This window comes from Poecilia reticulata, chromosome 12 (genome assembly GCF_904066995.2).
Source record: "Poecilia reticulata chromosome 12, P_reticulata-male-v2, whole genome shotgun sequence".
NCBI lineage: Eukaryota > Metazoa > Chordata > Actinopteri > Cyprinodontiformes > Poeciliidae > Poecilia > Poecilia reticulata.
In genome coordinates, this window is record NC_088841.1 from 6,240,371 (window position 1) to 6,265,861 (window position 25,491).

The 25,491-nt window shown below is 43.1% G+C and overlaps 1 protein-coding gene across 4 annotated transcripts; it reads right to left on the reverse strand.

The window, feature by feature from the left end:
• Positions 1-532: 532 nt before the first annotated feature.
• On the reverse strand, positions 533-24,574 carry pik3r1 (phosphoinositide-3-kinase, regulatory subunit 1 (alpha)). Of its 4 annotated transcripts, none has more exons than XM_008423460.3 (15): positions 24,445-24,574; positions 21,582-22,136; positions 11,729-11,821; positions 11,542-11,616; positions 11,130-11,261; positions 10,296-10,497; positions 10,112-10,194; positions 4,514-4,715; positions 4,249-4,429; positions 4,040-4,165; positions 3,816-3,958; positions 3,548-3,724; positions 3,355-3,429; positions 3,096-3,266; positions 533-3,003 (listed from the first exon to the last, which is right to left on the reverse strand). In XM_008423460.3, the coding sequence occupies exons 2-15, from the start codon at positions 21,913-21,915 to the stop codon at positions 2,814-2,816; spliced, it is 2,184 nt and encodes a 727-aa protein (XP_008421682.2). In that variant the 5' UTR covers positions 21,916-22,136; positions 24,445-24,574; the 3' UTR covers positions 533-2,813. The 4 variants fall into 4 exon arrangements, with proteins under 4 accessions (XP_008421682.2, XP_008421681.2, XP_008421683.1 ...); XM_008423459.3 differs by having other exon boundaries at positions 24,330-24,571; XM_008423461.3 differs by lacking the exons at positions 10,112-10,194; positions 10,296-10,497; positions 11,130-11,261; ... (2 more) ...; positions 21,582-22,136; positions 24,445-24,574 and adding an exon at positions 7,114-7,406.
• Positions 24,575-25,491: the final 917 nt, after the last annotated feature.

Consider the following 25,491-nt stretch of genomic DNA (forward strand, 5'->3'; position numbering starts at 1 on the left):
CCAACACTAACACCATGAGTGAAACAATGACTGGGGCAGCCTACTATATAAAGTACTGAACATGTTTAAAGGGACAGAAACGTGGAAAAATCAGCTGTGACTCAGTGGTTCGGTTAAACTCAACCGACCGAATCAGACTCCAGCAGGCAACTGTCCGGTTTCACTGTCATACGCCAGCAGATACAGAGGGAAGATGTTCAGCACAGTCTGCAGGCAGTTCAGCCTGATGATGAAAGTGTCATTGAAGCATCTATTTAAAACACCCACCAATTATGCCACGTAATATGCAGTGTAATCTCCAGCCAGGTGGAGGTTTTCCCTTTAAGGCAGGAAAGCAGAACGCAACACTTTCATCTCGTTTGACGTTAATCTGGAGGCACAAAGCAAAAGACCTGAACAGCTGAGATGTTTCCTTGTACCAACTGTGATGATGTATATAATAAAAGTCCGGAGAGGAACAAGCCCACTCACATCAATTAAAATAAACGATCTTCACATCAAAGTTCATTCAGCAAATAAACACTCGTGTTTCTTTAAAAAAAAAAAAGTGTTTTATTTGTCTTTTTTTTTTAAACAGAGCCCAATACAGATTCAAAGCCAAACTGAGGAACACTGGCAAATATCAATCCAATCATGTGCGGGACACAAAATGAACAGGAAAAAATAAAATAAAAAAAATCAATCATACAACCCGGCACTGAGGCAGAGAAGGTGCATGATGTCTGTGATCTGAGGGAATAATAATGAAATAAAAAGGTTTGTGCCAGCAGCTGTTGTGAGGTAAATAAAATTAGACATATTACAGATGTCTTTACTACTTTTATAAATGTGATAAAACCCAAAATGTGCTTAAAAAAAAAGAAATTAAATTTCAGATGAGCAGTTTGGTCAAAACTGCAGAAACAGTTTCCTGCTTTAGGGGAAAACAGATTTACAACCAGCCTCTGCCGCTGCTGCCAGTTTGTGTGTGCGTGTGTGTGTGTGTGAGAGATACATGGGAGGTAAATCATCCGACTCCCGTCGTAATAGTGAAAATGGAAATAATCACATTCTGGTTTCCCAGCTCATTTTTGTTAAGATTTCAACTCAACAGCTGTGACTCGGCGTGCATGCATGTTCAGATTTCGTAAAACGCATCACACAGACAAGCGCTCCAATTGGTCGTTTGGGCATGTACCGCTTTTTTCATAAAAACTTTAAATAAAAAAAAAAAAAAACAAGTTAGAGAAACTGTAGTTGAGCTGTTGACGTTTTTTTATTTCGGATTCGCGCCACTTTTGCGTGGCGCAACTTTGAAATATGAAAAAAACAAAAATTAGTTTCTGAAATGAGCTGATCCACCCATGTAAACATTTTCTGATACAGAAAAATATACAACGTGTAAAATGTAAATTGATCTTGTATTCTCTCATATGGGAACATATCTATTTTATAACAAAATAAATCTCTACTGCTGTTTGGGCGGCGATATGGGGTCGTACAATCCCAACCAGCACCGTTCTCTGACTGCTCCTCCAACACGGGCTTCGCTCTCCACTCTTCACTGAAGCAGCTCAAGCACTCAAAAGGCTCTGCCTGAGAGGAACTTTAGTTTGAAGCAAAACAAAACAAAAACAACAAAAAAAAGGTAATAAAATACTCATCTTTTCCACCTGTATACCAGCTGTTAAAATCATTTACAATAAAGTGTACGTTTCTATTATTATTCTTTAAAAAATCAGAAGCGTTTTGTACTGTAGCTTGGCATTTTGAAACAAACAAAAAAAAAATCCTCTTGGATATTTTTTTTTACACAGGAAAAGATACTTTTCAAGCGGTAAAACAAGCTTATATTGTGGGTTTGCAACAGTTAAACAATTCTTAAGTACAAATGGAGAAAGAATTGCATAGCTGATCAGAAGAGAACTCAACAGGAACTGATCCTTTTTGGTACGGTGCACTTTGTTTCATGACTTTGCACAATTTCACATATGTACATGAAATAGTAAGTCCATTCATAGTCTCAAGCTTGTCCGACACCTTTAAGATCAAGTTTGCCTCTGCACTCTAAAGCTCGACAGCGACACGGCTGCAGGCCTTTTTCCGTCTCCACTCTGCTCTTACAAGTTCACAGGAGTTTGTTTTTATCAAACCATTAAAAAAAATTATGTGTAAAAAAAAAAAGGAAAAAAAGGAAGAAGAAAAAAGTGCCATTTTGCTACATTTTCAGCTGATCCATGGTCTGCTGCTGAGCAGATAAACACAAGCTAATGTGTTCCAGCCATTCAGCGTCGCACGGTCTCCCGATTCTATGAGTTTTGGTCACGTGGACAGTCCGCACAAACACACACGTAGAGCAAGGAGGAGAAAGAAAGAAAGAAATGCACATTGATGATGCGAGGAAAAAAACAAAACAAGTCGTAGCCGGTGAGTACGGTTCCGTTTCAAGGGTTTGACTTTGTGGTTTAACATTCCGGCTGGTAAAGCTTCGAAAAAACGAACAAGCACCATAAGGAAAAGGCCTCAGACGTCCTCCTCTTGGAGAGTTCAGCAGTTTCCGCAAGATTCTGTGCTCCCACAAAAAACAAAAGAAAAATAAAGAGATCTACATTCAGACTCGCCTCAGGTTTTACGGCAAAGTCACTGAAATGTTTCAGGCTTTATTGTGTCCTTTTCCTCCGGTTTCCAAGTCTGAGCGTCGTAGCGCGTCCGTTCCATTGTCCATTGTTCGCATTTGCTCAAGGAGTCCAATACGTCGTCTCCTCCGGCTCCAGCCAGGTTCGTAAACCTGTGTGTCCGTGCGTAGAGGTGAACGTCCAGGGGTTGGGGGTTCCTCACCGTCTCTGCTGGGCGTACACCGGATACGCTAGCGTCACGTTCAGAGAGTCGTTGTGCTGAACCAAAGATGTGTGCTGGTAGTGGAGGACGAGTTCTTTCAACGAGCCGTACAAGTTGTACGGCTCGGCGAAGCCGTAGCCCGACGGCGTCTTGTTGATGACGCAGTGCTTCACCTCGCCTTCCACGCTGTAGAGAGACAGAGAGGTAGGACAAACGGTCACCCACTTGTAGGGAAATCTGATCACGACAACTCTAATTGTAGTTTTATGGATACGTACACAACGCTGCAGGCGTAGCACCCTGCTTTGCTGCTGTCCCGAACCAGGAATGTTCCATCTCTCTTGCCTTGGAGCACGGCTTCGGCCTGGAGCCGGTTGATGTTGCCCAGTCTCCAGCTGCGTTCGTCGTGATGCGGAAGGTCTTCATCATCGTCCACCATCGAGTATTGACTGAAAGAAAGCCAAAGACGTGACAGAATGTTAGTCGTGACGTTTTCTTGGCGAACGTTTTCTGCGTCGTTCGGACTTGGGGACTTACTCTTCGGTGTTCTCGTTCTTGATTCCTAGCCATTCGTTGAGCTTCTTTTGTCGGACTCCTTTCTGTGTCAACCACCTGTCGGACAGGAAGCAGATGCACGTTAGACGCAAAGAAAAACCAAATCTATCGAGGTACGTCGAGGTTACGTTGCACCTCGATAAGAACACCCTAAACCTCAATGCGCCATACTTACATGAGGTACTGGTCTCTGGTCTTGCGGAGCTGGATGAGGTCGGGTTTGATGCTGTTCATCCTCTTGTCAATCTCTCTGTAGTCCGCCGCCTGCTTCTTCAGGTCTTCCTCCAGCCTGCGCTTGCTGTCAACAATTTCGCTGATCCTTGATTTCAACTTTTCGTAGTTACCCATGATTCTGCAAACAAAAGTGACGAGTTAGCACAAAAAAACAAAAACGCTCCATCAGAAGGCGAGCTAAAAGCGACTAATCTCTGTAGCGTCCTCACCTTTGGATCTCCTTGTCGTTGCCTTCTCTCTTGAACTTCTCGATGTACTCTTTGCTGTACCGCTCTTGCGTCTGACATTGCTCCTCAAATATCTTAATGGTTTCGTTAAAGGCTTCTATCGCTGTGCGTTTCATTTGGATTTCCTGCAAGACGAAGCGCGGTTTTAAAATTCAAATTCTGCGGTCAAACTACGGATGCCAGTCAGGAGTGAGGCTGCGTCTCACCTGTGACGTTCTGGTGTATTCTTCATACAGACGGTCGTACTCTTTGTTCTTCTCTTGGTACTGCTGGTGGTATTCGCAAAGTTTCCTCCCCACAGCTTCGATGTTGTCTTCTTTCACCACCTGGTCCTGATGACGGATTTCAGAGTTGCGGTTAAGTTCCCGTCAAAAAAGGGAAGTGCTGTGACAATCCAGTGGGCTAGCTCCCCTACCTGCTGGTGTTTGGAGACCGGGTAAAGCAGCTTGACGTCTAGCTTGGGGTTGTACTGAGCCAGCGACTCGTTCCGATAGTGGTTGATGAGCTCCACGACGGAGCTGAAGGTCAGCGGATCTGAGAAGCCGTACTTTCCGTCGCGGTGGAAAATTTTGATGAGCTTGTTGTTGCCTCCTTTCCTGCAAGCAAACAAAGGCAGTAGAAGAGTTAAATCAAGAGCGGGACAGAAGGATAAAAAGACGGAGGAGGACGGTTTGACTCACCTCAGCGTCAGAGTGTAGTCTCCGTGCATTTTAGTCGAGGCGTCCCGCACCAAAAACGTACCGTCCGCAGTGTCCCTCAGTTTCTCATTGACTTCCTCCCGAGAGATGTCCCCCCAGTACCATTCAGCGTCCTGAAGAGCCATGTTGTTGTTCATACCGTTGTTAGTCACAGCTGTGGACTTGGGTGGTTTTGGAGGTAGAGCTGTTGGAGCAAAAAAAAAAAAAAAAAGGTTGAATTTCTGGCGTCTCGGCAGCAAGATTTACTTTCCCTGACTTCTGCCATTCGAGGCAAATCAGGCGTTCTGCTGCAGGCTTATTAGCTCTCACTCATCCCTCTCTTTCTCTCCGCCCCAATTCATCAAACTGGGATAATGAAACTCTGCCTTCTCTCCCGACAGCGGGAGAGTGGGAGGAGAGACGGAGCGGAGCGTGAGTCAGGCAGAATGAATTTCATTCAAGAAAGGAGGCCGCCTATAAATATTTCTCGCTGCAAAATGCGGGAGTGCATCCTTCTGAGAGAACGATGCGCATGGAGGACTTGAAAAACAAACGGCTGGAAACAGACGATGCACGCAAGTTTGAAATCCACAGCCGTCGTGGGCGAACGAATCCCCTTCGTATGGGGCTTTGGTGTGTGATGACCTGATTCTGCTTTATAGATTCAGAGTCAATAAATCTATGAAAGTCAAAGCCAATGGAGGCTAGCGGAGATTGGAGCTAAGGTAGTCGGCTATTTTTAACCCCACAAATCTGCACTGCATCAACCGTTCTGTAGCGGCGGACCTTGCGGAACGTCTCTCGCCTGCAGCTAAAAGCAGGATTGACTTGCCAGATGCCTTCTGCAGTAGCAAAAAATGATTGTATAAAACAGAACAGTGCAGGTCTGAGCTTCCCACCACATCTAGAAATGACTGGAAATGCCTCCTCCGCCTCCTCAAATGCAAAGCAGACTTAATAAAAACAAAAGGAAACAGCAGCAGCCACAACAACGCAGATTCCTCGTTCTCTCTGAGGCAGAGTCACTTTTAAAATCACACGATTCCCAAAAAGCCATTAAGAGGCAGCCTGCTCGGTAACGTGTTACATCACTCACCGCAGCCAATCACACAGGGGGGTCAGTCACCAACCGCTCCTGCATCTTTCATTTCCTGAGAGCGATGAGGTCATTCTCCGTACGTATTTCCTGCCTTTACAGCTCTGCTGCCGAGCAGAATGGGATCAGACTCTCTGCTTTGCAGCTAAACTAGAACGAAGGAATAAAAAAAAAAAAGCTTCCCGCAGCTCGATTCATGCTTTCCCTCACGCATCCCCGTCTCCCTCTGCCGAGCCTGTGCACTTGCTCTCCTGCAGGTTCGCTCGCCCCTCCTCCCTGCGTGTGTCGCGCGGACGCTCGGCCCGTCCCACTGCTGGCACACGGACAAAGCCGGCTCTGCTGCTGCTGCAGCACGTACGCAGCTGAATCATAATGCCTGGCCCTCCTCCTCCTCCTCCTGCCCCCCCGTGGTCAGCATTAACCCAGGGCTCTGAAATGCGTCCTGTAATCCCGCAGCATGACACTCGACGTGACGGAGACAGCCTGCCAGGTTTCCTTAGCGATGTTAAAATAGAAGCAGCTTCCTGGTAGAGAATTAGGGCTTCAGAGGGAGGGGGAAGCTGGTTTTCATACGGCCAGATTTACTAAGAGGAGATTCTACTGATTTATGGAGAAGAAGAAGTAGTGAGGGATCCTCGAGACGAGAACAATTAGTTTAATAAATGAGTGCCTGAAAGAAAATAACGAAGTACAACTAGTATGATTAGTGAGCTCTACTGCTCTCCCCACACCTGTTGCTGTACGCTGCCACTCAGCTGGCTGAAAAAAACTTTCCTTTTCTGACAAAAAGTTCTATAGCATATAACATTCTATAACATTACTTCATACTGTATTGGTCCCAATATTGGCAAAAATGAATTCTAGATTCAATACTGTAGCAATCTAATTCTACGCTTTGTGGTCTGAGTGACTTCATGATTTATTATTTATTTTACATTACATTTTGTATTCCTAATTGCATTTTCTGAACGTTTTTGTTGCAGTTTATTTGTACAAATCTTATGTTTGACGAAGCTCGTGTAGCTGTTGGTTTATTTGAGCGTGCTGTACTGCTGCAGTTATAAAGTAAAAAAACTTTTTTTTTAAGAAACGTTTTTAAATCAGTTCAGCATTGTTCTTCTGCATCGGTGCCTCAGAAAGCGGCTTCAGAAGTGAAAAAAACAAACTTTTGCTTTCCCGTTTGAAATAAAAGTAACTCTATCTAGCAATTCTCGCTCGAGGTTCCTGTCCTGAGAGAATCTCACGCCAGCACACCTTCGGCCGGGTAAAGAGTCCTTTTACGCTTTAAATTATTTAGACTCTCTCGAGACAACGCATCTAAAAATAATGTGAGGGTTTTAGAGCTGGTGCAAACTTAATGCTGCCGTGTGCCTGAAGCAGGTCTAAGTGACAACTGGGCTTCTTTAAAAATAAAATAAAATATCTTTAAGTATTTTTTTTTATAAGAGTTCGCAGGTTAAAAGTAGAGATACATCCTGGAGTTTCAGAGTAAGAGCGTCAGACTCACGCTGTAAGTTGTGCATGTCTCAGTGGATGAAAAGTCCTTTCTGAAGCGTCTCTTTCAGTTCCACAGGTTGAATTAAATCCAGTTTGACGGAGCTCCGTTTCGTAGTTTGGGCTGCCCCCACCCTCCTCTTCCTCCTCCGGTATGAGGATGAGTCTCGTTTTAATTCTTTGAAAAAGCTGCAGCTCTGCGCGCTTCTTAATGAAATCCAGGTAATCCTCTGGGCAGGTGCTGCGTGCGACTGGGCTGAGTGTGTGACTGACTCGCTCGCCCTGCTCTGTCTGACAGAGCGCTCAGCTTCTGCTCTGACTCTCTCTCCCCCCCTCCCTCCTCCTGCTGCTGCTGCTTCTCCCCCCTGCCCCCACACCGTTTCCTTTTCTGAGCTGAGCCTGAGGCCTGTTCACGTGGAGGCGGATGGTTAATGATTAGCAGTAGCTGCTCCGGTGTCGCCCTGAATCCAGAGTCTCAGGTTTCTGTGGTCACTCCCTCTTTTTTTTTTCTTCTTCTTTTTTTTCCTACATGTTTGTAAAGAACGAACGGGGTGGGCGTTCGGTCTTATGATTAACTTGCAAAAGTTTCAAATATTTGCTGACTGAGCCCTTTGAGGGGGCAGGACATGTGGATATCCAGGCGGTGAGGAGGTGAGGTGGAGTGGGGGCCGTCTTCAGTTAACAAGAAGCTCTCTGTGGCGCAGGCCGACTTTCCAGCCAACCAAATCTAAGTGGGCCTTTTGACGCTTACTTAAAATAGGCTAGCAGTAACTGGGAGGAGGCATGCAGACACCCTTAAACACACGCACACAGACACAGGTCATTCACAAAACACACACAATCCGAACATGTGTGTTTACAGAGTAGGCTCCCCTCGTCTCGGTGTTTGCATGAGCCAGATGACTGAAACCCGGCGCACCTGAGCGCCCATGTTTGACCGGGTCATGTGCTTCAGGCGGGCCGCCCACAGCCGGCTCTCAAACCGCTCAAACTCTTTCTGTAGCAAAGAGTACAAAAAAATAAGGTGCTGGCCCCTCCCCCACCCGTTTCTGCAGACCAACAGTCAGCTTGGGAGTAAGATGCTATTGTCAACGAGGCAAAAACCGGAAGTCTGAAAAATGCGACGACGTCGTTTCGAAGCTAAAACTAGCATGCTACAAGTAGCAGAGCAGCTAGCCCAACCAAGCTAATAGCTTATGGCTAAACAAAATAGCTGCCATTTATTCAAATTTTTTTTGCTTGCATCTATGTATTTAGAAATGAAAAAATAAAGATAAAAATGTAAATTTCGAGGTGGTACTAATTTTGCTTATATTTCCTGATTTAAATATTAGAAAATATGAGAAATATCAGAAAATATTTGGCTAACATGTAAAGCATTTTGATCAGATTTTAAATGTGTGCAATGAATTCACTTTATCGTGAGAATCATATTTTGGCACCTTTTTTTATTATTTGTAATAAATTTATATTTTGAAAAGGTTTCTATTGAAAGCTAGGCTGTTGTTGCCATAACAACAACGGGGTTGCAGCTAACAATTATTTTCAGTAATCCATTATCCTACCAATAATTTTAATGATTAGTTGGATTAAAAAATAATTACACCTTTTTTATACAATATTAGAAATATCCTAAAAGGTGCAAGCAAAAAACAAATAATTAAAAAACTATTATTAAAACTATTGGGTGAAAAATATTTACAAAAGTTTTTTTATCTTAAATACAAAATTGATATATTTTGTACATTTTTGGCTTAATTACTACTTTGTTCAGCAAATTGACATTTTTAGTCTGTACTTTCCAGTTTGCCATTACTCATTGACTAAACTATTTGCCTATTCATCATGATGAAACTGATTAATCGTTTCAACCCTACAACCTTCCAAATATAAATCTGTAATGGGGAACAAAAAGCATTTCCATCCATCCATCTATCCATCCGTCCATCAAAATGTCCTTGCAGGTGCAAATTACTGACAGCAGAGACTAGCCGTGTTATAAATAGCCCCAACAGGTAATAAAAATGTTTAAACAGCCACGGTCAGTCTATGGTCTGTGGGCGAGCCAACAACAGCGTTTTTAACAAGCCCTGTAAAAACACAAGTGTCACATGCAACACACTGCAGCCTCCTACCACAGCAGCTTGATTTTTTTTCCCTCTCTCTTTCAGCTCCCCAAAGTAAGACCACCGCCGAAACTTTAAAACTAACTTCAGTTTCCAGGCCAACTGTGAGAAAATAGACCCAGAAAGACAAATTGCAAAAATCACAGAACAGTCTGCAAACTGGTTTAATCTGGTTAAAATTATAAAAAAAACAACTGACATCCAGCTGAAGCAAGTTTGTGATGCTGCACGCTCTGAAGCACCTCAGCTGTGAAAAAACCTCTATAAACACTAAACTTCCTATCTCAAGTTACTTACTTCAATCTAAACTTGCCAAATTATTCCTCAAACATGTTTGATAGCTTTCAGGAAATGTAAGAACCATTGACAGTCGTTTCATTTGAGTTTTATATTTCTAGGCATCAGAAGAAGCTCAAACCTGATCAAACAGAAAAATGTGAAACATTTACGCTGGGCCTGGATTACTTTGCATTACACAGATTCAAAAAGCAGAATTTGAAGAGAGAAATATTCCTTATTCTGCTTGGAAAACATCTGAATGCACTGGAATCTAAACGAGACTCATAAAAAATAAAAACAAACTCCAAAATAACAGCCAAATTTTTCAAAACTGCATTGAAATCCTGCAAGACAATTTGACACTTTCAATTCAGATGCACCTAGATGTTGCAATCTGCAGCCTGCTGCAGCTGCAGGTCTCGACGCTTTGAGCCAAGCTATTTATAGCTCAGCTCTCAGTCAAGAGTTGTGCAGCAGTTTAGTGCCCACGGGGAGCTTAACGCTCTGCACCCCCTAATAAATAATGCACCCATCTCTAAAAGAGGCGATGCAAAGTGCGAGGGTCCGATGTAAAGTTAGTAAATGATCGATGACCGGAGCCCGTACCTGGAGCTGCTTGGCTCTCGCTCCACTCGCTGGTCACCAGCACCTCAATGATCTTGATGAAAGCATCCAGACTGGGTTCGCAGCTGTAGGAGGGGAGAAAAGGGCAGGTGTGGGGGGTTAAAGGTCAAGTCTCAAATGCAATATGTCTGGATTTTGTTTGTTTTTTCCGACGAGCGATGTTCACCTGGTTGCCTGCTGTCTGAAAAACACAGGGCTGAAGATCTCGCCCAACGATCTGGCGCTGAGCTGGTTCTTGGGCGCGTTCTGGCAGACTCTAGAGAAGTGCCTGAGCAGACACTGCAGGGTGAGCCAGTACTGGGGCGGCAGGGTCGGGGAGCTGGCGATGTGGCGCAGCAGCTGGGCACATTCCTCGGGGTTCGCCGCCTCTGTCGGTGGGGGGAAAAAACAAACAAAAAAACGTTCAGGTCAAAAGAAAATGAGACGAAAGGCAACTGGCTGAAGAGCGACACGAAATGAAAGCGTGATCTTCAGACAATGAAGAGATGGAACAAAAAAAGAGAGAAAAAAACAGTCATGCAGTTTGTCTTGGAAACCGCTGAGAGAGTGTGCGGTTGAGAATGAGCGTAAGGTACACTAGCAGGTGATTGGCTGCCTGGAGATGGCAGAGATAAACTTTCAGGCTTGTTTTAGTTCCTATTAACCACAGATATCCTGTTTCTGGCCATGTGACATCAAGAGAATGCAATGCAACAGAACACAATGCAACAGAACGCAGCAAGGTGCGACTTTTCTTCTTTTTCTTCTTCCCTTTGTTTTGCAAAAAAAGCAGAAAAGTTAATTCAAAGCTAAAGAAAAAAAAGCAGGGGAGAAGCATGCATGATCTGAACTTTGCATGTTTTCAATTGATGAAGTCAAGAACCCAAAAGGAGAAGCGGAGAGCAGATGAGTGTTTTGTGGTTGTTTTTTTTTTCCATCTCACAGAACGTGTTGTACAGTTTGGGGACATCACGTCAGCGCTTCATGCGCCACCCTTCGAGGACGCTGGGTGGGCACTCACCTTTGACGGCGTGGACCATCTGAGCGTGGAGGGTGGTCTGGACGATGGGCTGGGGCAGATCCTGCAGGTACCTGCGCAGGCCATCGCACAGGGCGGGCAGCTCCAGCTGATCCAGCTCAGCGGCGGGAGGATCTGAAACGCAGCGGCTTGGTTTGAGAGAAAACCGCGAGCTCTTTGAGTCGCTAACGTCATATGTGTGCAAACACACAACCCCTTTTATTTTCTGAAACTTCCTCTGTGTGTGTGTGTGTGTGTGTGTGTGTGTGTGTGTGTGTGTGTGTGTGTGTGTGTGTGTGTGTACTGGTCTAGTTTTGCTGACTGGAAAGTTACAAGGTTCATACACACACACTCGAGCTGATTAGGACATGGGGAGTGGAAAAAAAAAAACTAAACAAAATAAAAACATTCTTACCACAATCATAATACTGCCTGATTTCGAGTCCACCTCCAGCGGTGAACGTTCGATACAGAGTTGTGTTGTCCACACCTGTCAAGAGGAGAACACGGACGTCACCCCGTGTGGTTCTGCCGAACCGCTCACCGATCGACAGAGTCAACTGGGACGCAAAGGGGAAGACTGGTTGTCATGGCAGCCTCACCTTTCCTCTCGATAGCTTCAAGGAGTCTGGTCAGCAAGGGCGGAGCGGTCTCTGGGAGAAAAAACTGCTCCGTCAAGTCCGCCAAACAGACGCCTGAGGAGACAAAGTTCAACAGATGGAAATATTAAAATCAGTGGCTTCATATCAAACAGATCTTTCACATGTGACAAGCACGGAGTCCAGGGTGACTAAAATAATACAAGGAAGTCTTGTATAAATGCAGCCCTAAAGATCAGTGATCAGCAGGAAAATTCTATTTGGATTGTGATGACCTGAATACAGACGTTCTGATAGTCCTTTTAACATCAGCTTTACTCTCAGCAATAAAGGATTTGCACAAGAGCTGTGGCTCTCTGCAGCTTCTCCAAAGTTATTGCAATTTTTCACTGTAATACTCTCCTTTCTTGCATGAAATCCCCTAAAATACGTCGACGTTTGTGGTTGTGTGTTCAAGGCGTATGAATAATTGTGCGAGGCACAGTTTCTCTCTGACTGAAAACACAAAAGCTCTCAGGGGATTTCAGTAGGCACAGTAATTCTCGAGGTGCACAGTCATGGATTGTTTCTCCGTTGTGTGCGATTGGGGTTATTCCTGCAGTTTTCACACTTGCATTTTCAGAAAGGCTTCTCGCATCTCTGTGTCAAGCTAACAAAAATTAAAGGAAGTCTTTATTGTGGCGTCAGCTTAATTTCTCCCAAGAAAAGTGACGTTTAACACTCTAAACAACAACGACGACAAAAATACAAATAATTCACAGATGGCGGCGATTCTTCTGAACCAGCTCAGGTGTTTGACCAACAAACCGCTCGGAGGCTTCAAAGGCGGCAGGTACATGGCCGGAGAGCGCCTTTCAAGAGGTGAAAAGAAAAGTCTGATTCAAGAGCAGGAGGGGCTGAGCGCTCAAGTCAGGGTTTGGTGGGTCAAGGAACTAAGCAAATATCCTGTGACATGAGGTTAGCCAGGTCTCTGGGTATTTCAGTTCTTTACTTATTTTGCCTTTAGAACTTTGCAGCCAGGTGCGGACATGAAAGGATGAAGGATTTGGCCTGGGTTTTTATTTGGATTTTGTAAAGGCGTATTTCAAAAAAAAAAAAAAAAAAAGTAAAAAGGGATTTTTCCTGAAAGGCTCGACTGTTTCAACACCGAGACTCCGGGTCGGTGAATGGAACCTTTCTCCAAACTGTATTTTCCTTTCTGCCCCTCTTAAAAATAATTTAAAAAATGAGTCAATTAAAAAAAATCTGCCTTTAAAAGAAGAAAACGAACAAGTGCAGCTCTCAGTAATGCATGATAATTATCACCGAGGCATTGCTTGCATCCAAAAAACGCGAAGGAATTGGGGAGGATGGGGGCAGGGGGGTTCAATCGGGCGAATAATGAACGGCTTCGACCGAATCCACATCCTGAGACCAGAGGGGCTGGTGGGTTGCGTGTGAAGAAACTGAATTACTCAAGTCCCTCTGACCACATAACACACAAACCTTCGTCGAGGACAAGTGGTCATCTGGAAGACATTACTGGAAATGCAAAACCAATGGGACGGGGGGGGAGGGGGGGATTCGGAGAAGTAGCAAACTTTGAGATGGAGCAAAGTTTCCCTAAATAAAGATGGGAGACATGCAGTGCCGCCATCTCTCACCTTGGAAGTGTAAGCCTCTTCCACCTTCCTCCCCCCGAACAACAAGACATCCAACACGGATCTCCTCCCGCGGCCAACCTCGTCTTTCCGGGAAAGGAAACCCTAACCCGGCTGCTTTCCCTCAGATCAAACCCATAAAAATAACAGTTCAAAAGAGGAGAATGAGTCGCTGAATGCTTAAGGGGGGATCCAAAACCTTTCTAACCAAAGTTGCAGATGAGCACAGATCTGCCGGTCTGCTCCAGACAAGGGAGGGTGATAACTGCTACAACGAGACGAATCTTCAAGGTGATCCAGATTTATTGGGTGAGTGGGGAGATGGAGGGGGGCATGAGTGGCACGGCACAGACTGCAGATAGAGTTGCTTCTTAGTACTGTCAACGGCGTGACGGTTTTGGCGTCTGTAGAAACGTATTGAATGTCCGGGAGGCAAAACATGGCAGAATTGCTCTGAGCAATCGCCGACGATTCCTCAGTTGATAGACAAGACCGTGCTGGGCATGGCTTGTAACCAGGGAACGCAAAGAATATGCTGTATATTTAAAGTTTGATAATTGTTCTGGCAAAATAAATTGTCCCAGGGTACAGACGCAACCGGTTTAATTATTTTTACAACTGTTTGCTTTGATGCGTCGACGTCTTTGCTCAGGAGGAGGGATCGGTGCCATCGGCTGGCCTTCTGTAGACAGAGATCTGAGTTATCTGATGCAAAGCCTTCTGTGGTGAAAACCCTTCTGTTGATGCATAATGTACAATGTCGGTTTTTGGAAGTGTTAAGTAGGTCGCATTATTATTTTTTTCTTATTTCTTGTGATGTATGAAACAGGTTGTTCTTGTAAATGACTCAAGAGATTTTTCATGAATAAAGCATTATGTTATATAACATTATTTCACTTCACCTGTATAAATGAAATAAACAGGATTTGATTCCTGCATTCAGTATAATAGATTTTAGTGTAACCCGTTGGTCTTGTAAAGTGTTTAGGTGACATGTTTTTTGTGAAGTCGGTGCTTTAGAATGTATGCAGTTCATGCATACATTCTAACTGCTAGACTTATCAAGTTTTGTTATTTCAATTAGAAGAGATCAGAGTCTTGCTTATTCAGACAGCTTAAATAGTTGCATGGCAGCACGGTATGAAACTTTATTTAGCTTTTTGACAAGAGGCTGTATCTGCGGCAACTTGGAAAATAGCAAGGCAACGGTGGCCTCCTAAACATGCCTCTACAAGTGTGCATGTTTGGCCTAAGTCAATCAGCAGTCAGTCAGAAAGACAGACAAACTGAGTAAGTCTTTGCAGCTGCCACTCGCAGAGCTGCGGTGTGCTGCAACGGGGGGTTTAGCTGAGGGGTACAATCTCACCGGCTCAAGTGGTATGTCTGCAACGAACGAAATGTAGACTGTGGGCAGAGGGAGCCGTGAACTCACTAAAGATAGCTCACTAGTTGGGATAAATTTAGAGAGTCTGCTCTGGTAACTACCATTTTCAGGTTTCTCCTGGTCTGCAAGAGGTCGAGCTGCAACTCAGGAGTTGAAATCAGAGGACCTGTGCAACAGCTGAAACAACTAGCCGTGCAAAAAAATGTTTAAAAAGATGTTTAAGACTTCACTGGAAACCAACATTACACGGAACATGCCGCTTAGAACAGGCATGTCCAAAATCCGGCCCGGGGGCCAAAGGCAGCCCGTGGTCAAATTTCATCCAGCCCGCAGCCTCTGTCATAAAATCAATAACGTCTGGCCCGCACGTAGAATTAATACGTTGGGCAGCAGTACTGTTACCTGCATAGGGCGTAGCTTACACACTAAATGCTGTTCCTCATTTACCCAGTAGAGGGCAGCAGCCCATGTGACTCAGACTATTTGCAGCAGGAGCGCATTGAGCTGCAGTGTGACGCAGAGAGCCGCGGTCGGCACCAGCAGCTTTCTCTCGCGAACTTTTACCGACAGCTGGATAAGGACAGGTTTCGAGAGATTAGGTTTGGTAAGAAAATGCTAAGCTTGTTTGGGGTCGACGTTAGGGTTGCCACCTGTCAGAAATCAAAATAAGGGACACGTCGTCCTAGTCTCATAGGGGAGAGAGGATGGGGGGGCAGTTGGACGCAATATCGCAACACCGTGAGTGAAAATGACTGGGGCAGCCTACTCGGGGACCACTACTTTGTTATTACACATACATATTTGTAAAATACGGAACAAATCGCGTCCCGTTTCGGTTCAATACGGGACGCTACATTTAACAGTCAAATACGGCACGGTTCCGTATTTTACGGGACGGGTTGCAACCCTAGTCGACGTATTTGTGTAAGAAGACATTTTTGGTTGTGAACTTAAACGGACTCTCACTTACGAGACATCTTGCGCATCAAAACCACTGCCTTTGAGCCAGACCTGGCCTATGTGCTGCAGTCCAGATCTCAGTATCACATTAATGCAGGCATGTCATTTGTCATTTACAATAAGTCTCTGAATAAATTTTGTTTTTTAAGATCAAAATAAGTCATAAATTCAGTCAAGTTTTCAGTTTTCACTCCAGAATAATAAACTTTTAAAAATCTGATCAACATTTACTATGTCATATTTCAAATGAGCCCTGCACTTGTTGATATGACTGTTACTTGTTATTTTTTCTGTTATTTTATTTAAAAATTCTGTAAATATTGAACTGCCATGGTGAGATATTTTTTTTTGGTTCAAATGTAATTTGCACACTAGAGTACAATTACTTCTGTTTAGAAAAAAGTTAGTGTTAAAAAAGTGAAGTTTAGTGAATATTCAATTGCATATGATATGCATGTTTCAAATGAACCAGTAGACATGCTTAAGATCGCTGAAATTAAAATAAAAAAGTAAATGTAAAACACAGAATGGCTTGCTGAAATGTGTTTAAATATATTGTTCTATGTAAAGAACATCCGCCAAGGTCGGCCCCCCCTACATTTTTAACACACCAAATCTGGCCCCCTTTGCAAAAAGTTTGGACACCCCTGGCTTAGAATCTGTTTTAGCCACAAAAAATTATGCAGCTGTGATGCACAGTAGAGGAAATAAAAGGCAGACAATGTCTCCTCCTGGTGGAGAGAAAATGCAATGCAGACGAAGAGGAGGAACCAATGAGATTGTTGCTAGAAGGTGAAAATTAACTCTCTGTGTGCATGTGTTTGTGTGTGAAGACTCACCACTAATGACTATTTTTCTAAAGCCAAATCAACCATAAAAACTCCTACTTAAAATAGAAGAATAGAATAATAGTGCTATATATCCCAGAATGCATCGACACTGATGTTTCCTGTTTCCAACAGCTTTCGAGTTAAGACACAAATTTTAAGACATTTTTGCAAAATTAATGCGCAAGTTTAGAACCCCATCTGGTGTACACGTTAGACAATCATACCCAACAGCGTCAGACCAGATAGCAGCTTGGTTTTACAGCTCTATAGCGACAGAGTGAGCTATAATCTCAATGTTTTGTTTGACCACAACGGTTTTTAAAGATATGCTGCCTCTGAGTCGTGCTGCTGCTGCGCGTCAATGGCTACAAGCCTGTGTATTCAGTAGAAGTGTGCAACGCTGTGTGAGCCAACAGGAGGAAGGAAAACATGTGGGCTGAAAATAAGTGTTTAGAAGGAGCGGAGGTTTACACATAAATGCATAAAAAAATGCATTTTAGCATTTTAAAATGCGTTTTAGCGCGATGCACAAACCGTTTTGGTGGAGCTTCTTTGCATCTTCCAGATATTGTCTTGCTCTAATCTCACCTCTGTCCTGTTGCTCTCCATCCAAGTCCACCAAACACACACACATAAGCACACACACCGTCCCAGGCTTCATTTCCTCTCCTTCCTAATCCTCCTGACAGACATTGACTGACTCCGGTAAAGAAGATTTGCCAGTTCAGACTTCAGTCCTTGCACACAATCAGGTAATGAAACGGCTATGCACACGATTCCATGTTATGTCTTGAGTGGATTTACACCCTAATGCAATTTAGTGTGTGAATGTGTGTTGTTGGTGGGGTGGGTGGGTGGAGAGAAAATATTACATTTACAGCGGTGATCTTATTAGCTTCAGAATTACATTACAGGCCAGGACAGCAGTTTCGACACACAATGGGTTCATGTGAAAGTGTTCCTAGAAGCAAACGTAACAAACAAGCCGGGGGGTGTAACCGTGTCAGCATGTTAGTACAGTTCAGTGCAGTTCAGCAAACAGTGAAAGGACAAGATGAAAGTTTATTAAACATGTTTTTGTTCTAATCAGATCTTGGAAACAGCGAGGAGCCAAAAATACCTTTTAATCCAGCTGGAGTCCAAAGGATTTATCACTGTCAGGCTCTCAGGACGTGAGCTAACATTTACCAAGGGCCGGTGATATGCGTTTTCAAGCACATAGTGCTATTTTATCGACCGATTACCAGCGTTAATTTCAAATTTGACTTAAAGCACCTTGAAATTGGGCTTCTGTTTCTTTAAGAAGCTCCTGCTTTTTCTGACACCGCCTTCAGGATTTAATGACATTTTACCAGTTTTTCACTGAAATGTAGCTCCTATAATGAACTCATCAGATGTGCAGTTCCAGTTTGCCAATTGCTGCAGGCTAGTCTGAAGGAGCTGAGTGGGGGAAGGGTCCTCAAGCTCGGGAGCTTGGAAACTGCAGCTCTGGGCCGGAGCTTTGTGGAAAAAGATGTTTGGTGAGACAAAACGTTTAGTCAACCCCCAATGGTTGTCAAGGGAGATTCAAGGACTCTTCAAACATCCAAGAAAGACTCAGAGCAACACTCCCACAATATGTTTTTATTTTATTTTTATTTTTTTATTTGAGATTGGTATAATATAACGTGATATAAAGCTAAAAAAAAAAGTCAATTTTACATAATACTGCCTGCCCTTTAGCCCAAGGAAAATCAACCGTTTCTCAAATAGCAAAGAATAAATCAGTAAAACTAGTTGTCTGCCAGCGTAAAGCTGCCGAGGCGAGAGTTAACGTTTTATTTTCTGGTGTCATTCTCTACCAGTTACTGTAATCAGCACTTAACACAATACGGACTCATCACAGAGCTATAAATCAGTGTACCGTGCAGTCTAAAGCCTCAATACACCGCTTGCATTACTGCAACAGCAACAAAGATCACACCATGACCGTGTGCTGTTCTCAATCTGCTACTGACTTGGACGGTGGTAACAATGTGTGACTTTTCCTTCAGGGGGGAGGAAGAAAAAAATAGCCACTGCCAAAGTCACTAAACACCATAATTAACAAGAATTAATAAAAAAATAAATAAAGTGACCGTGTTGAATGGAGCAGATGTCAGGCTGAATGCTAAAGAGGCCCAGACAAGGAAAGCTGCATTAGCTCAATCTCCTACTATGTGGAGGACCGACCCGTCCAAACTCCCACCAGCTCCCTTCAGTTGCACTTTTTAGCAACTTTTTCAATAAGCACAAATGAAACTCATGGGCTTTTAATTTTTTTTTAGATAGTTTTGGTAATGTGCCAATGCGACAGACGGCGTTGAATATTTCCTCAAACAAGCCTGAGCATGCCTGCCGAATCTTGTGACAGCACGCACAGCAGCAAGCAATCACTGTTCAAAAACATTTACACCAAAACTCAGAACTAGGAAGTAAAAAAAAAAAAAAGAAGAAATATGGGTGTCGCCTTAACAATTTATATGTAACTTTGGTGGTGACCTTTGAAAAAAGAAATAAAAAAAAGGTTCCACGTGAGACCACTCCGTGTTCCTTCCACTCGGCGGGCCCAAACACATGCATGTTGTCTTAACTCAGAGGCCCCGGCGAAGGAGCAACACTTTAATGTTTATAAAAAAATGAAAAGAGAGAGAGAGAGAGAGAGAGAGAGAGAAAAAAAGAGGTAGTGAGCTGGAATGAGCCGGAATAGTTTCCCAGCCCTGCCCTCCGCTCTTCTCTCCACATCTGCTGCACTCATGTAAACTCCCTCCTCCCCCCGTGGCTCAGAGAAGAGAGGCCCCCTTTCTAAGCCTCAACTCTCCACCTCCTTTGCCCTCGCAGAGCTGACTGTAGGAGCTATGAAAACATTAAAAAAGGGAGTAGAAGGAAGGAGAAGAAGGAGAAGAAGGAAAAAAAACTGGTGTAGGAGGAAGGGAGTTGGATCCCCTCAGTGGTGGGCGATAAATCACAAACACTCTGGGAGCAACAGGACCCTCTTCAAAGAGCCCTTGAGCATGGTTCCTCCCACAGCCCCCCCTCTGGCTGCCCTACTCCCCTCCGCCTAGCACAACGCTCTCGCTCTTCCTCCCCCCCTTCCCCACCAACCTCAGGGCGGCACCTCCCCTCCGCGTTCCTCTCCTCGCCCGGGACACAGAGACTTTTCTTCTTCTTTTTCTCCCTGCGCTAAAATTCCCCACTCGCTCCAGGCTCAGCCCTGCGATGCAGCCATTCAAACACGGTGCTCCCCCCCCCAAACGCACCCCGGCAAAGAATTTCACAATCGCACCACAAAAAGAGCAGAAACTGGAAACCTGGCAACTGCAGCGGCTCGGAGTTTGAGCCGCCCCCTCCTTCAAAAAGCAAAAAAAAAAAAAAAAAAAGAAAGAACGAAAAAAAAAAGCAAGAGCCCGGTTTTAATTGTGCTTCATAGTTGTGGTCGCCGCACCCCATCCCACCCCCCCACCCACCGACCCGACCCTCACAGTGCCGAAACATAATGTAATGTTTCAGTAAGATACAGCAGCTTGTTTAAGGTAAAAAAAAATTCTTAATATTGATAAAAAAATGAAAGCATTTCACTCATGGGAAAAATGTCTTGCAATAAGTGAAATAATCTGCTTGATTTTCATCAATATTGATTATTGACTTAAAAAGAGCTCCTATAGCTGCTGAAAAGTTATTTGTATCGTATTTGAAATATAGAAACTAGACATATAAAAAAAAAAAACTTGGTAAGATTGAGTTTTTGCGTCATGTTACAAATACTTCTAATGTTAACAAATAAACTGTACAAAAAACTTGGTAAGATTGAGTTTTTGCGTCATGTTACAAATACTTCTAATGTTAACAAATAAACTGTACAAGTTTCAGTTATAAAGCAACTGAAAACTGAAAGTAACCAGGTAAGAAAGTGAGCAACGAGGGGGGAGAATAACGGGGAAAATGTTCCTTTTGTGTTGGTTTTGGTCGGACTGATGGCGAACACTGGGTGCTTTCTCCTCACATGCTCAATCGGTGACATTGTGTTGAGATAGCCACAAATTCAGTCCAACAACGGACACTCTGTGCAGCATTTTGCTTTCTTTTCTTAGGAAAAAAAGTCCCAAGCTTTTCATATTCGACACTTGTGGTTTTGCTGCTTCGCCGTTCGCACTCTGTGGATCACAGGACGAAACCAAAAACACCAAATGACTAAAACACAGTTAAGACGACTGAAAACACAATGACTAAATAATTACATCGTTCATTGGATTTTTCTGGCATTAAATTGGTGTGGGGTTTCCCCCCCTCTGGAGTCCCCCCCCGTGATGATATTAGAAATAAATAAAGTCAACTTTTGGCTGCAGATGAAACACGGTGGTGGCAGCAACATGCTACCAAACCTAAATTCAAGTCAAAATTTGTGGCAAAATTTGGAAAAAATTGGCTTTCAGAAGTTATCCAAGTGAGCTTGTTTTCACAACACTTTCAGTCTCTGCTTTTGTATAACTAGAAGAAACATATTCCTAAAAAAAAAAAATAGTAGCAAACTTCACACTATTGCTATAAGTTTATGGCATAAAATACCACAATTATTGACGGTTGCCAAGTAATAAGAAAAGTAACACAAAACAATTTAGAGTTTATAGTTGCATGAAAATCAGTCTAGTGTTTTATTACCACCTCTGTTTTTCAGAGCCTATGGCTGGTTGAATGTTCTGATACCTCACAAAAAAACACTCACACACAAAAGGCAACCTGTTTAAACAAAAAGACTAAAGAACTTCTTTTTTTTCCCCTTTTTGCGAAACCAGCTTGCCTCAACATGCACAGATCCATAGATCTGAGCATTTTTCTTAGCGCTGATAAGGACATTCCAATCTCCCACGATGGAGATTGAGAAAAAAAAAATAGATGATATCCACAGTGCCACCATCCCTCTGGCAACCTGAGCTTCGCTCTTTTGGATTCTCATTTAGGGCTAAGTTCAAGTTCGCACTTGTACGTAAAAAAAAAACAAAACAAAAAAAAAAACACAAGCTCACCTTGATCCGAGTCGGAGTCCTCTGCCTTGAAGGAACCTGGAGCGACAGGTAAGGGTCTGAGCGGCCTTGGCTTGGGCGTCGGCGGTGAGATCCACTTCTTCCCCACATATTCCACGTATGTCCCGGGGAAGTCGCCCTTCTCCTGCGTGGTTTCGTTGAAGCCCGGCAGCCAGCCGATCTTCTGCGGCTGCTGCTCCAAGCCGTCGGTGTGACCGAGGGCGACCAGGGCTCCCTTGCTCACCAGCAGGATGTCCCCCACGTGCAAGTCGATGTCCTCCTCCCGCTCCTTCTTGTACTCGTACAGCGCTCTGTACTGGTATCCTTCCGCGCTCATGTTGAAAGGGGGTCAATTTATTGTTTTTGTTTTTTTTTCTTTTGTTGTGACCTTTTGGCTACCGAAGACTGAACGGAGACGAAGGACGTCTAGCTCATCTTCATGCTCTCACAGATCTGGTCTGACTTTGACGCTCTGCTGCGCTCCTCGTGCGTCGCCGCGTACCCATCAGTGAACGGCCTGCAGCCGTGACGTCGAGCGTGCCTATCCAGACCTGAAAGCTGAGAGGAGAGGCCATGTTGGTCATGGTTTCACCAGACGACTTCTGCCTACGTCATGCGTGCGCAGCGTAGCCTTTTTAGCTAAGTGTTTGAGAAACCGTAAAAGTGGCGGCTAAAGAGGCAGATGCAGCGCAAGATTCTTTGTAGTTTGATAAACGCGCCAACGTTTTACAGTGTTTACATAAAGGGTCTTTTAAAGTTTATAGGGTGTAAAAGCTTGTGTTTAAGCTAAAAAAAAAAAAAATTAAAAACGCTGCAAAGAAAATCTGACAAGTACAGGAAGTTACTGTAGTCAGTCTCATAAACTGTATTCATTAGCTGTGCCAAGAAGAGCTTGTACTGAGTTAGGGGCAAATAAAACAGTCTAAAGTGATTGTGAGCCTCTTCGTCTAAATCAGTTGAGATGTGAAGGAACCGGAGTTGAAACTTTGTGAATGCTGAAACGACTGGATATGACTGTATTGACCGGTGAAGCTGCTAAAGACTGGACACATAGCTCTTTTTGTTTTATTGTTTATATTATAGATAAAAGCCGCACAAGAAATCTAACTGCAGTCATTACAAAAACAATACTCGAGTACTAGGATAGTATATTTCAATTTTTTTATATTTCAGGCTCAGCATATCTACAACATACATAACCAGCTGGATGGTCTTAACTTCTTTTTAATGCCCACGTTTCATGTATGATTTTTTAAATGTGTATTTGATGTATGTTTTGTAATTCAACAACTGATGAAAAGCCTAGGAGCCTACTGTCAGCCAGCAACAAGTGGGGGAGGGCTGCATTACGCTATGCATCCTGCTGCCAGATTAATAAAAAAAAAAAAGAAAGAAAAAAAGCTGATGACTAGCACTTTCTCTGGCATTTACATTTTAATTGCAACAAAAGAAAATTACAGCCTTTTAGAATATGGGTAGACATATTTTAATTATGGCTTTCTGACATTCTTTCAAATATGTGGAGAATTTCAAGATTTTAAAAGTGGTATTGTTCAAAATGTTGGTAGGATTTCTATCATGATTCCTTACAATATGTATAGCAGACTGTAGATATATATATATATATATTTTTATATATATATATATAGGGCTGCTTGGACATAGATAAATATGTGTGGGATGATAAAAATAAGAGCTATTGGAGCAAACATCACAGATATGGTTATCGAAGAAGGGGCACATAAAGTAGAATGTACTTTAGATTTACAGAGGTAAGATAAATCATAGCTTTTTACTTGTCAGATAATGGATTCAGTTAGTTTCTTTACAGTCTTTGTTTTGTATATACGGATGATGTGTAGTTTTCTGTGAAATCTATAAAAAAAAGAATTCCAGTTGTATTTTACTGCATCTACCTTGGTTCCCACAATAAGCGCATAAAGGGTTGTTGTAAAATGTCTTCAAAAGTTGTACAAAATGTTCTATGCAAATGAAGATTCATCTGATTTGCATAAGCATCCCACAGACAAAGTAGGGTAAGGAAGTTTTTGTTTTGTTTGCGAAATGGTAAAAAAGACAGAAATATATATCATATGGATATATTTTAAAGGGAATAACTAAGTTGGAAATAAATGTTTTTTGTTTTCTTTTTAAATCCTTCATGTGTCCGTGCATTGTTTTTTTTTTTTTGTTTTTTTTGGTGCCATTGAAATATCTCCAGGGCAGACCTCGTCATCTGCCAATAAGATAAGCGTCTTAAAAGTGAGTGATTCACTGCACTCCAGACTGCGTTATTACTATGAACCGGTTTTTAATGGCTCCTCTTTACTGTCTGTGGCATGCAGAGCTGCACGGCCAACATTTCTAACACACGGTTCTTCTCACATGTGCCTTATCGCCTTCATAATCTTGAAAACACATAGATAACCACAAGCAGTTTTGTTAGATAGTCTGCAAAACGTACTGCAGACTCCATCTTTTGGATAGAGTCCGAAATCGCCAGCAAAAAAAATGTTAATGGAGTAGTTCGCTAGCTAAATGGGCAAGAAGAATGAAGGAGAGAGAGAGAAAGAGAGGGAGAGAAAAAGAAAAGCTACCTATGAAAGTTAAGCAACGACAGAAAACAGCAAGAGCACAAGGAAACTCCTTTTAAGAAACATGAACTACATAAATATTCGACTTTTGCTAATAAGAACCAGGCGTAAACATTTTAGCTAGTTCACTTAGGGAGTTCGGAGAGCAGGCACTTACCGAGTGAGTATGCAATGCTCCCGCAAACGATTCGAGTGAGTCCTCCTCGTTCCTCCACGCAAAATTTTAACTTCGAAAAACTACCAGCGAATGGAAGCCAAAACACATCCTTTACCTGCCTGCTTGAAAACGACGAGTCCCCCGCGACGGTCTAAATCCGATTTAATGACTAGAACAAAGTGTAACGACACACACAGCCAGGCGACATAACGGCGCAGCACCCCGTCCCGAACAAATGTTCCCTTCAACGCCCCCCCTTGGCCGACGAGGGGGCGAGACCGGGCGTTGACGCTGATTGGTCGAAACAGCTGTCAACCAATGGTGTCATGAAATTGGACCAATCCGGTTCCCGCGAGAGCCGACACTCCCCCTTCTATGTTACTCTCGCAGGCAACATGGAGCGCGTATAGAAATTACATAACTACAACTCGTAGCCCCAAAGTTGTACGCCATTGTTATCGTAAGCAACAAGCGCAAAACAATATTATTATTACGTTCGGAAGTTATGAGAGGGGATAAAATGCAGTAGCAGATTCTGTGTGGCAGGAAGTAGATGTGAATTTGTACAAGTAAAAGTGTGTCATGCTGTATATGTACTTCTCTGAATACGTCTCTCTATATCTATATATCTTTATGTCCATCTCTATTTCTGTATCGTAGGTAGACCTAAAAAAAAGCTTAAAGTTCAGGGTAACTTAAAGCTTGTAAGTCTAACCAAAAAGTTTAATTTAGAACTTATTCAACGAAAGCATCTAATTTGACAATTCTCAAACCTCTCAAGTCTTCACAACACATCTCTGTATATATTCCTAACACCTCCACCACGTGAAAATCCAATAAAATACAGCAACAATTGTGTAAGTGGGAGGAGACTAGTAAATCACATTGTAAATGTTCCCATTTTACCCCAGCTTTTTCCCCAAATCTCTATAAATCTGGATGATTTTGTTTCCATTTTATTGTATTCATGATTGATAAAGACAATCCACAACCAAAGAGCCAAGCACTCAGGGGGGATGGCACGTAAGCATGTCTGCAAGTTTATTGTTTTCACTCTTTTCTGCCAATCATTGCATGTTTTTAGTGTACACAGTCTGAAAATGTTAGAGAGAAACCATGTGAGGCTCATGACCCTGAATGTGGGTGGCCTAATTAAGGCAGA